Below are 12,261 nucleotides of genomic sequence, written 5' to 3'. Positions count from 1 at the left end.
AAATCCTAAGCTACCAATGAAAAATCAAATTCCGACCTCCCGAAGGAGCTCGGGGTACAATAGCCAAGAACGCCACAGTCCCAGGCCAATCTTCAAAAGCGAGCTCTGTACAACCTCGCAAATTGACCTCTGGCACTGAACTAGCTAGCCTAGAAAGAGGTTCGAACAACAAAGAGTCCGGACAATACTCAAGGGCCCCAGATGCATCGCAGATTGTAGGTATAAAAGCCTAAGCAAAAAGCAAAGAATTGATCTCCCAGTTCGGATAGGCTCGCAACATGCAACATTCAGGAGGATAAATACGGGCAAAGGATCGTGTTCCTAGCTCGAGCCAGTTGGTCATGAATAAACATTTAGCAAGAACAACCCAAACAGAAGGAAAACGACAAAAGCCGACCTCCTCGTCCCAGTGGGGCACGCAGATTAAGTAGCACCACCCGACGAAAGGTCACTTCGAAGAAGACCAGATAGCCGAGCTCACAACTAAAAAAGCAAAGTAAAATCACCTAAGAGGAGGTCATGCAAGTACGAATAAAATATAGGGATCCACTCCCTCACTATTCATGCAATAAATATCGAGGAAGTAAAGGGGCAATCCGAGCCCTGCGCATCATCACGACAGGTACATGATTCGACTCATTATTACTCAATAGAGGCTATGTGCCTGAGCTCACATTAATAAAGTAACACGCATAAAAACTTAGCCCGGAAAGAGCTTACGAATAATTAAATTCCTGGTTAAAATTTTCAGTCTTGATGAGCTGAGCGCCAAAAGATGAAAAATGATGTAGTCAATTCTTTACAAAGCTTATTAAACACGGCTTAAGCGTCTCTTGTCAAAATCATCAAATCTAAACAAGTCAGACTGTTTAAACAGAATAAGTAGTCAGGCCTGATGAGGCTGAAGCAACAGGCAAAGTAAATGTAAGTGAAATTTCATTAAAGACAAAAAGATATTACAATTTATTTATCTGATGAGTTTGAAGGAAAAACAGTCCTTAAGGGACTTACATCTCTCGGAATGTCATCACCTATAGTATCTTTATTTACATTTACATCCAGAGGAGATCTGGCACCCTCCAACCCTGGGCCAGGGTCTCCCTCTTCAGGCTCGGGGTCTTCGCCCTCAGTCCCGAAGTCCTCCATATTGTCCCCCTGTTGCTCGGACTCTTCCCCAGAAGACCCAGCTGCAACGCGAGAGGTCCCTCTAGGCAAGGGGAAATCATCCTCCCCATAAAGAACATCCTCGCCATCAGAATCCACTTCTCTAGCTCGAAGTTCTGCCACAGGAGTATCAGGACCACGTCTGGCTTCTCTTAAACCCCTATTGTAGCCAGTCCTGAACATGCGGAAGGCTTTCTGCCAAATAGCAGTCTTCATCTCCGCAGAGGCTTTATACTCGTCCAGATGCGCCTCACAGGCCTCAGCTATAACCGCCTTCAATTCAGAGGAATCCTTATAGTCTTGGAGGTGAGCTTCACAGGCCTGCTCAATCTTTCCTTTCAGCTCATCCGACTCCTGATACTCCTCCAGACGTTTCTCGCACTCCAGCTGGATCTTATCCTCAGCATGTCTAACCACCTCGAGCAGGGCCGAACATTTACGTTCTAAAGCCCTGACTTCATGGCTAAGCTGTTGATTACGAAGCGTAGACTCCTCGGCCAATGAAGCCAGGTCTTTGATACGCTCAGAACTCGTGCTCAGCTCCTGCTCAAGGATCTCCACCCGAACCAAGGCCCTTTCCTTTAGAATATTCACCTTATTCAAGTGAACTTGAAGCCCCTCAAAATCAGCCTTCAGGGCCTCATACTGGCGCTGGACCTCCTCCTTCTGGCTTATAGCCTCATCCCTTTCACGAAGGGTCTCCACCAGGGAGGACAGCTGCTTCAAAACTTCTTCACTTCGAATCTCTGCTGCAGCTGCCCTCTCATCAGACTCCTTGAGAACCCTGCGAGTATGAGACAACTCTGCCTCCAGGGACTTGGTATGCTCTTGCGCCTCAGTCGTTCTCTCATCAACTCTTTTGAGGGCCTCCAACGCAGAATGCAGCTCCGCCTGGAGGGATTGGGTATGAGCTCGAGCCGCTGTAAGGTTGCCCCTAGCATCATTAGTTGCGGACAAATTCTCCTCCAGACGCGCCTCCTCTATCTGGCAGTCCACAGATTCCCGGAGAGCGTGATCGCGGGCATCCACCTCCATGAAGAGGCCCATCACCTAAAACAAAGGAAAAAACTGTTAAAACAAAGAAAACCAGAATGAAAACAAAGGAGGTAGTTTAACTTACCATCAGAAGCATCTCCCTGATCGTGTCTCCGAGCTCCCCGCGAGGTCGGGAACGGAACGCTGCTTGCTCCCTAGTAGAGCTGGCTAAAAGACCAGTGAGAGCAAGCAAGCGCGGATCCGAAGCCTCCAAGACGCCACCGAACATCCGTTCCTTGACAATCTCAGCAACCACGCTCGCTGGGGACTGATGAGTGATATCCTCTGCATTCAAAATATCGTTATCAGGAGCGGACAACAGTGGTATCACAGGGACTTCTTTCTCTTTCCCAATAGAGCTGGAGCTGATCCCTTGGAAGCTTTGGATTTCTTCCGAGCTGGAGCTGGGGATGGCACTTCGAGGGAGGCAGGACGTTTGTCCCCTACCTTCTCTATGACTTCCTCGTCCTTGGCAAGGTCCGACCCCACCTCTTCAGGGGCATCCCTGGTAGGAGCCTCCGGGACACTATCCTGAACAAGAATGATCTCCAGTCCTGTCCTGGGAGCCTCCTCTTCAATAACAGGGGATCCAAACCTTCCCCTTGGTGCCTCCTCAAAAGGAAGAGCAAGATCCACCCTCGTCTGTCCAATACCCCCAGCCTGCTTCACAACAGCTAGGGGAGCTCCCTCCGCATCCTCCGTAGAACCCTGACCAGACTCTGACTCCTGAACAGGTTTTAGGGCAGGAGTCGACCTGCCACGGGCAGGAGCCGACCTGCCACGGCCAGACGGCCGAGAGGACTTGGCACTGTGGGAGCTCGACTTAGGAGCTTTAGAGGAAGCTCTGGCAGGAGATCGCCTAACCTTCTTGGCAGAAACAATTTGAGCCACCTTTGCGGCGACCTCAGGCACGCGGCGCCCAGCCAGAAGGGCATCTAAGGCGGCATGCATACTCTCCCGGGATAGAACTAAGTTCTTCGGGGGCTTGATCTCATCCATCTTGACGTTAGAAGCTGCCAAAAAACACAAAACTAGAAAGATTTAGTGTACTTTCTAATATCACTTATGAGGAAAAAGCGGAGTTGCTAAAAAAGGCATTATACCCGTGTCCCAAATATCCCTAAGATTCGACATGAACATACACCTCTCGACGTCATACTTCTTATCAACAGAAGTCAGTCGAAGATACCCCACCTGCTCGGTGAGGCTTAGTTGGGGCAGGTCGTTGATGCCCGGGGGGACATCCTCCTAGTCTAGCCCCACTCCCCACGACAAGTCGGTCTCTTTTCTCAGCTCCGCCACAAGGAAATTCTCTACCCATCCCTTTATCGAGTCCTTGTAGTCCGTGAAAAGAGACAATCCACTACGGGGGGAGAAATAGTAAAAATTCTGAGTCGCCCTAACAAGGCGGAAGAAAGTGACAAATAGGCACGCAGTGGGTGTAAAACCCCAACTCAAGCAAATGGATTCAAAACAAGCCATGAACAAAATGGAGTTTGGGGACAACATCCGGGGGGTTATCCCAAAGTATCGGAAAACCTCGATGAAGAAAGGGATAAAAGGGAAAGTCAGACCAAAATCCCTCTGCTTAAGGAAGAAGACTATGCGAAGACCCCTTTGGGGATCTATCAAACCAGGAGGGGAAGGGTTTGGAAGAACTATCCTTTCATTCCGGAGAGGAGCTCGAATAAGGTAATGTGGAGTGTCTAAATAACTCCGAGAAATATACTTGGTTATGGAAGAAGGAGTAATATGCGACTCGAGATTAGCAACATCGGGAAGCTTAGGACCCTCCATGGAAGAGTAAGAGAGCGTACCTGAAATACAATAAGGTTGAGAAAGCAGAAGAAGTCGAAGGAAAACAGAGAGCAGACGAAAACAAGTTTCTTCAGAAGACAGAAAGAACTCGAAATGAAAGGCAATAATGAGACGAAGCGTTGCTCTGCACAATTTTGTCTTCGAGCGGCGCAGTCATTAACTACTCTCGAAGTTTACCCCCTCATCAGTTAGACAATAACTGATGAGAAGGCAAAGGGGCAACGATGACCGCTGGATTCTCCTCACCCGGTCTAGGGCCAAGCCCATGGCAATAGCCTGTCACCCAAACGCCCACAGGCTATCTGCATAAAACAAACCCAACTTGCTCAAACATTAAGATCGGGCTCCACTTGGACCTCTCACTCAATGATAAAGACCAAACCTGCTCATCACCTAAAAAGATCAGGAGCTCGGCGCACAGGTTAAAAGTAGAACTCATGGTTACGACTAGTCCAGCTCGGAAAAAGATAAGCCTGCTCATCACCTAAAAAGATCAGGAGCTCGGCTCACAGGTTAAAAACAGAGTTCACGGTTACGACTAGTCTAGCTCGGAAAAAGATAAATAAAACGTTCAAAGACGCAAGCAGATGGAAGCATGATAAAGACTAGACCTGCTCATTACCTAAGAAGATCAAGAGCTCGGCTCACAGGTTAAAAACAGAGCCCACGGGTACGACTGGTCCAGCTCGAAAAAAGTAAGTCAAAAGCTCAGTTGGCTAAATGAACTCTAGTTCTGAACGACTAAGGGGGCGAGAGGGAAAAAGCAATACAGCAGACCCCTCAGGAAAAGTTACGGAGCAAGCAATCTAAGTATTTCATTTATGACAAGGAAAGAACAGCTCGAGTATAGATGCCAAACAAAAATTTCATTAAAAGAAAAACGCATTACAGCATGTCACAAATACCAACACTACGGGATAAAAGGCTATCCTTAAAGGATTTACATGCCCGGATACATCATCATCTACGTTTACATCATTATCACCTACACCACTACCTTAGCTTTCGACTTTAGAAGAATTCTCATAGTTCGGAAGACGAGCTTCGCAGGTCGGCCGAGCTCTGTCTCGTTATTATAGGGGAACTGAACAAGTCGATCCCCATAAGCACCCTTCACTGTTCCGTCATAGATAGGCGTTCTGAAGAGCAATGGAACAAGTGAATGTTGCAAACCTACAACCAAATGTGATGCACGATACACTCATGCACACCCAGGAAAACCAGCAAAACATTCTGAAGAGCAATGGAACAAGTTAAACTTTCAATATCTTGAAACATATGTAGAAAGGCATCATCAGGAGGTGGGGCAGGCTCTGTTCCTGTCGACCTAAAGTCCTCGATTGATCTCAAAGTCTGAGAGGACCTGAGAGTTCGAACAATTAGAGCAGCTGAGACTGACTTGACACTGACATACAGCCTTGAAGATTCGAAACCTCGAGAGCTCGGCATGGAAGCCCGAGCTGGAGCAAGGGAAAGGCAAACCATACCCCTTCTGCACAACAAAGAAAACTAAACCCGCATCTTTCGGAAGATTGGTTGAACAAGAGGAAGAAAGATCGAAAAGAGAAATCTCGCTGTTTCGTTAAGGATCCCAAAGATGAGAAGGAAATGTTAGTAATATATAGTCAGAAGCTGAGCTTTTAATGTGAAACAGGGCGACTTTATACTCTAGGCTAACAGCATCAGAATCCTTAAAGGCTATTCACCAGAAAGGAAAGAAAGCGTACCGGGAAGATAAAAGTAAGAAAGTAAGGATAACAGCGCGCACAAAGAGCAGAGGAAACCTAAAAATAGAAAAAAGACAGAGAAGATTTAAAGCTACAAGTGACAATAAGATGAAAGGGCAAGCCGAATTCAAATAGATGCGGTCATAATGATCCTAGGGGTTTACCCCCTCGACAGTTGGGGCAATAACTGCCGAGAAGGTAAAGGGGCAATTGATGACTTCTGAGTTCACCTCACCCCAGTCTAAGGCCAGGCCCAAGAAAATAGCCCATCACTTAGAGATCCTCAAGCCACTCACGCCAATCGGGTCCAGTCCGCTCAGCCTCTCGACCGGGCTTCATCTGGCTTTCTCCACCAGGCCGGCCTCGTCTTCACTGCACCTCGGGCCGATCCCATTTGGGCCCAGCTTTGTTCCTATCCTCCGGCCCAACCCGGAACTCGAAGATGGATTCATCCACCCGCCTCGTAGACCCGCCTACATGCGCACAGGGAGAATCAGAGGCCGTTACGCATGGGGCAGAGATCTGATTCCCTCGTACGTCCGTATCAGCGTAGCAGGGACAGGTGGTCTAATGATACTCGTTCTGTTGGCACGTCACTAGCAGACAAAAGGAAACATATAAAAGGGAAAATGCTCCTCTCTATGTTCAAGTTTTTTTAAGTTTTACAGAATCCATTGTAAAAACCCTATTTTCTGGATCTCAGATCATCAATATTAATTGAATTAAATTATATTTATTCACCTGAATTATTTAAAATTAATATTTAATACTATTAACTATTTAAATTTTATCTATTTTCTTTTGCTATTTATTTAACTGCTCGGTCTATTTTTAATTTAATATTTAATACTACTAAATATCTAAATTTCTTTTTGTTCTCTTTTATTATTTATTTACTTACTCATTGAGTAAATTATACTCACACTTATATTTTTAATATTATAAATTTCTTTGGGTGATACACTCTTGGCACTTCATCATAATCTAGTAAAAGTCAAGTTAATTTTAAATTATTTGTTTTGTAATTTTTTTATAATTTTGAACGGTAATATATAAATTATATGTTTAAAATAATGAATATATTTTTATTAATGTATATATATAATCTTGTTATTTTTTTGGAGAGAATAAAAAATAATGATATAAATATATTATGAATTAATTAAATCAATTTTTTTTATATTTTTATATTTTAAAATTGTGACAGATTGTACATATTTATTTATAATTAGGAGAAATTCTTTTAGTTTTGTTTGAGTTTGAGAAAGTGGGTGTGATAAAGATAATATTTTTTTATTTAATTTATTTTTTTATTATTGACCGTCGAAATCGCGCATTGAATTGAGCAGATCGGTTTTTTTTTTTTTTTTTAATTTTTAATATTTATAATTTTAAAAAATTTGGAAAATCTTATAATAAATTATTTTTATACAAAGTGAAAACATATATATTTATCAAATACATTTACTTAATATTAATTATTTTAGAAAAATCATAATTATTTCTAAATTTTGACATTTTAATAAATATTGAAACAATTTTAAATAATTTAGTTCAGGCTTATCAAAATGTTCCTAGAATCTCTATTTTTTTTTCAAATTGTAATTTTTTAATAAAAAATTATACATCTTGCAATTTGAATAAAATGAATTGAATTTAAAGAATCTTTTTATAAATAAATTTTTTAATAATTAAAGTTTGTGTAATATCTGCAATTTAAGCATGATAGCATATTAACTTCAAATTTACTATAGAATAGGCTTTTACTATTTCAGGAAATTAGACAGAAATTGAATTTTGCTTTAATTGGGATTTTGCTACCAAAGGCATTCGTTGAATTTCAATCTTATATACTCAAGTTTATTTATTAATCCACAATAGATCAATTTAATTAAGTAATTGAAATTTTGTACCATGAAAACTAGAGAAGAAACTTTAAATAATTTGACTAAAGCTATAATTTTTATGTAATTTTTTAAAGAGATCTCAATTATCCTTGTTTATTTATTTTAATTTTATGTGATTGTATTACGTATTCATGGTTGGAGTTCTCCTGCAATTAGTAGAGCATAATGTAATTAGATGCAATCCTACATGCTCAAGAATAGTGTAGATTTTATATTGTTGTTGTCCAAAATGATCGGACAAACTTTTGCATTAGAGTTTTAGAAATTTTTTAGGATTTACTCGCTCCTCATTCACCAGAAACTGTTGCTTTAAGAGAGACTCTTTTTTAATTTAAACAACTTAACGTGTAAAAGGTTGATTTTAAAATAAAACTCCAGTTTGTTTTAAAGACATATTCATTAGATTTTACTTTGAATTCGATAATAAGTTAATGTAGTTGTTCATATGCTATCTGTTACACCAAGTGATTTGTTCTTTTTAATGATATTTTATTTATTTTAATTTCTGACCATTCTTATATATTGTTTATTAATTGGAAATAATGTTTTCAGTTATTGTTTTATTTGATTTTTTGAGTTTAAAAAATTTATAAATTAATTAAAAATTTTAAAAAAATCACAAATGAAAAAAAAAAAAGTTAAATTCTGATAATATCGTCTCAACAAAATTGACAGCAATTGAATTAATAATCTGTGCTTCAATTGGAAATTTGGTACCAAAGGCACTGGATGACTCAAAATTCCAAGTCTAAAGAGATGAGTCTTTCAAAGTCAATAATCTGTGGTGGGCAAGAAATTAATTTAACCCATGCTACACTCCCAAGTCTTGTGATGGGGGAGGAGACTTTCATATTTGAATGCAATAATAAAACATTTTAAATTTCTTCAATAGATTATATATTTTATATTATAAAAAATGGTAATTACCCTTATAAAAAGATCATTTTATGAAAAAATATATTAAAATTTGTAAATTAGTTACAAAATAAGCATATAAATATTATAGATTTAATTTCTAAAATCTGCTAGAGTGTTTGTTTTTTAATTGAGAAGTTATGGGAACATCAACTGCCAATGTTGTTGAGATTCTTGCCTTGCTCATTCTACTTCAAAGCGTTTCCTCCTTCTGCAATGGAGATAATTTCAATGGAAGCTGTATCAAGACTGAAAGAGAAGCTCTTGTGAAGTTCAAGTCAAGCCTCGTCGACAATTCAAACTCGTTGCCTTCATGGGTGGGAGATGACTGCTGCAGATGGGACGGAGTCACTTGCGATGACATAACCGGTCATGTAGTTAACCTCGTTCTTTCTTGGACGTCCATCAGGGGAAACATTTCCCTTCATCTTGGAAATCTTTCAAACTTGCAGTATCTTGATCTCAGTTTGAATCCTTCATTGGCAATCCACAGCCTCCATTTTCCATCTTCTTTGAAATACTTGAACTTGACCTATGTGCTCCTGGACAAGTGTGAAAATTGGTTGCAGTCAATAAACATGCTTCCTTCTTTACTAGAATTACAATTGAGGTATTGTGAGCTTTCCATCATTGGTGATGTTTCACATGTCAATTTTACATCTCTTGAGGTTCTCGACCTTGAATCGAACAACTTCCATTCCACAATCCCTAGCTGGTTATATAATATTACCAAACTTCAAAATCTTGTTCTACAAGATAATGCTTTCCGAGGGTCTCTTTCCACTGATATCAGTAATCTTAATTCTCTTGCTTCCCTTGATGCGGATTTTAATTCTTTAGAAGGCAACATACCCAACACGTTGAACAGGCTTTGCAATTTGATTGAGCTACACTTGGGTTACAACAAGTTCAGCGGGGAGATTTCTGGAACTTTTGGCAACTCATCCGGTTGCATCAAGAACAGTTTAGAGACTCTGATTCTTTTAAACAATTCCTTTTCTGGTAGTATTCCAGATAATTTGGGACAATTTAAACGCCTGAAAGAGCTTTCTTTTTCTGAAAACTCTTTCTGGGGTTCAATTCCTGTATCCATTGGACAGCTTTACAACCTCGAAATACTAGATTTCAGTAAGAATTCATTGCATGGGAAAGTTTCTGAACTTCACTTGTTAAACCTGAGAAGCTTGTTTGAGTTGAGTATGGATGGGAATTCTTTAGTTTTTGATATAGATCCCGAATGGATACCTCCTTTTCAACTTTCCTGGATTCATTTATCATCTTGTGAAGTAGGGCCTTTTCCACAGTGGCTCAGAACACAAAAGAGCATTAGATTTTTAGACATGTCTAATGCAAGCATCTCAGATAACATCCCTGACTGGTTTGAAAATATTTCTTCCAATATTGTATCATTGGATTTATCTTATAATCAGTTGTTTGGGACCTTGCCAACTTTCAGAAAACTGAACACAACTTATGCTAACGAATATAGGATCATATTGTTGAAATCTAACCAGTTTGATGGTTTTTTAACCCGTTCTCAGTTTGATGCAACCATATTGGATATCTCCAACAACTTGCTCCACGGCCAGATTCCCCAGAATATCAGTGATATGATGCCAAGTCTGCGACACTTATCCCTCTCCAACAACTACTTGAATGGTACCGTTCCAGCTACTTTATGCAGGATTGAATCTTTACAAATTCTTGATCTTTCGAATAATCAGCTATCAGGAAGAATACCTTCATGTTGGGGAAATTTGACAAGTTTAACTGTGATTGATTTTTCAAGTAATATGCTGAGTGGTGATGTTCCAATGTCCTTGGGTTCTCAAGAGTCGCTTGTTTCCCTGCATCTGCAAAACAATACTCTGCAAGGAAAGATCCCAATGTCATTAAGGAATCTAGAATCCTTGGAGACTCTTGATCTTAGCATGAATTCTTTTGATGGTTTTATTCCTTCATGGATAGGTGAGAGCCTATCTTCTCTGAAAGTACTGAGTGTTCACTCCAATAAATTTGAAGGTGAGATTCCTCTGCAGCTTTGCTACCTTGCTTCTCTTCGCATATTGAACTTGGCAAATAACGTGATGACTGGAACCATACCTAATTGTTTTGGCAATTTTACTGCAATTGCTATGCATGAGCAGAAAGGGCAGTGGGACTATTACGCTAATGCTGATCCCATTTTTGGATTTGCAAGAGCTAGCTATGGTGAGAATGTGCAGGTTTATGTCAAAGGAATGGAGCTTGAATATAGTATAACACTTCGATTTCTGTATTCCATTGACCTTTCAGGAAATAACTTTGTTGGAGAAATTCCCCAGGAGTTGATGAATCTTTCAGGTCTACAGAACCTGAATCTATCTACAAACAAATTGGATGGACATATCCCTTGGAACATTGGCAAGTTAAGCTCACTAGAATCACTTGACTTGTCTGAAAATGAACTTTCTGGCTCTATTCCATTCAGCATTTCTGATTTGAACTTTTTAAGTCACTTGAATTTGTCATTCAATCACTTATCTGGACGAATTCCAACGGGAAACCAACTTCAGACTTTGGATGACAAATCCATCTACATCGGCAACGATGGACTTTGTGGACCTCCATTGAATAACTGTTCAAATGATGCAGATGAATTGCCTAAAGGTCATGAAAAAGGTAGCACTACGAGAAAAGATGACTCTGAAATGGTTTGGTTCTACGGTGGTATGGGAATGGGATTTGCGGCTGGATTTGTTGGAGTTTGTAGCATCTTGTACTTCAACGACTCATGGAGGTGTGCTTGGTTTGGGTTAGTTGACAGAGTCTACAACAAGCTTTGGGTAACAATTGCAATCAAGGCAAATCAAGTGAAGAGAAAGTTTCTCAGAAACAAATTAGAAGGAAATGCATGAGAAGGTTAGTTCTTTCTATTTAATCACTCATAATTCATGGATGCTTTATTAATGTTGTTAGAGATGCAAATTGACAGAAATTTCAATTAAGGTTAATGTTAATTGTTGATGATAATGTTCAATGTAGGATTCAAGGTTGTTTGAGATTGCAGCAGATGTTAAGCTAAATTTAAATAAAGACCCTCCTCCATTCGAGGTTTGAAGTTTGGAAGGCTGGAAGATTTTCTTTAAAGGGGATGTGTTTTTGTGTGATTGTTTCCAGGATTTGATATTCTTGAGCTTTTTTAAAAATAATTCCTATATTAATAACTTTAAATTTTCTATACAATAACTTTAAATTGCTATAAAATAATAGAAAAATTGCCAACTAAAAAAAATCATACGAATTTTAATATAAAAATCTACAATTTTTATATATCTAATAATTTCTAACAACCAAACCCAGTTTTAGCATTTTTTGCAATTTCTTTTTTCCTCTCTGAATTTTCCAACCTTGTGCCACGCACGTGATCCAGCATGAAAATAATCAATTGGCTGGAAATTAAATCCCTCTGTCAACCAACGTCATCTTATATTATTTCACATGTTTGGTCTTTGCTGCTCCTTCTCCTCCGACGCTGTTTGCTTACAAGGAATTACAGGCGCCGGAAGTGCGTCTTCTCCCGCAGCCAAAGAATTGACGATGGGTATAATTACCAAAATCGACCTCACGGCTGCAATTACTAATGTGGTTCCAAACACAAGAAAAGCAATGGAAGCATACAGAAATTCCTCCGGCCCCCACAAGACTCGCTCTTG

At 39.9% G+C, this 12,261-nt stretch overlaps 1 protein-coding gene across 2 annotated transcripts; it reads left to right on the top strand.

The window, feature by feature from the left end:
* Nucleotides 1-8,655: 8,655 nt before the first annotated feature.
* LOC122724784 (receptor-like protein EIX1) lies at nt 8,656-11,778 on the top strand. 2 transcript variants are annotated; one of them, XM_043960535.1, is made up of 3 exons: nt 8,656-11,467; nt 11,591-11,598; nt 11,660-11,723. In XM_043960535.1, exon 1 carries the CDS (start codon nt 8,707-8,709, stop codon nt 11,461-11,463), a length of 2,757 nt encoding a protein of 918 aa, XP_043816470.1. In that variant the 5' UTR covers nt 8,656-8,706; the 3' UTR covers nt 11,464-11,467; nt 11,591-11,598; nt 11,660-11,723. The 2 variants fall into 2 exon arrangements, with proteins under 2 accessions (XP_043816470.1, XP_043816465.1); XM_043960530.1 differs by having other exon boundaries at nt 11,591-11,778.
* The last annotated feature ends 483 nt before the right edge of the window (nt 11,779-12,261 follow it).

The sequence above is a fragment of the Manihot esculenta genome, chromosome 1 (genome assembly GCF_001659605.2).
Source record: "Manihot esculenta cultivar AM560-2 chromosome 1, M.esculenta_v8, whole genome shotgun sequence".
NCBI classification, from domain to species: Eukaryota; Viridiplantae; Streptophyta; class Magnoliopsida; order Malpighiales; family Euphorbiaceae; genus Manihot; species Manihot esculenta.
This window is presented reverse-complemented; position numbering and strand designations above follow the sequence as displayed.

Excerpts from the sequence above, each read along its gene's own strand:
- LOC122724784 (XM_043960530.1), top strand. The coding sequence starts at position 8,707 with ATGGGAACATCAACTGCCAATGTTGTTGAGATTCTTGCCTTGCTCATT.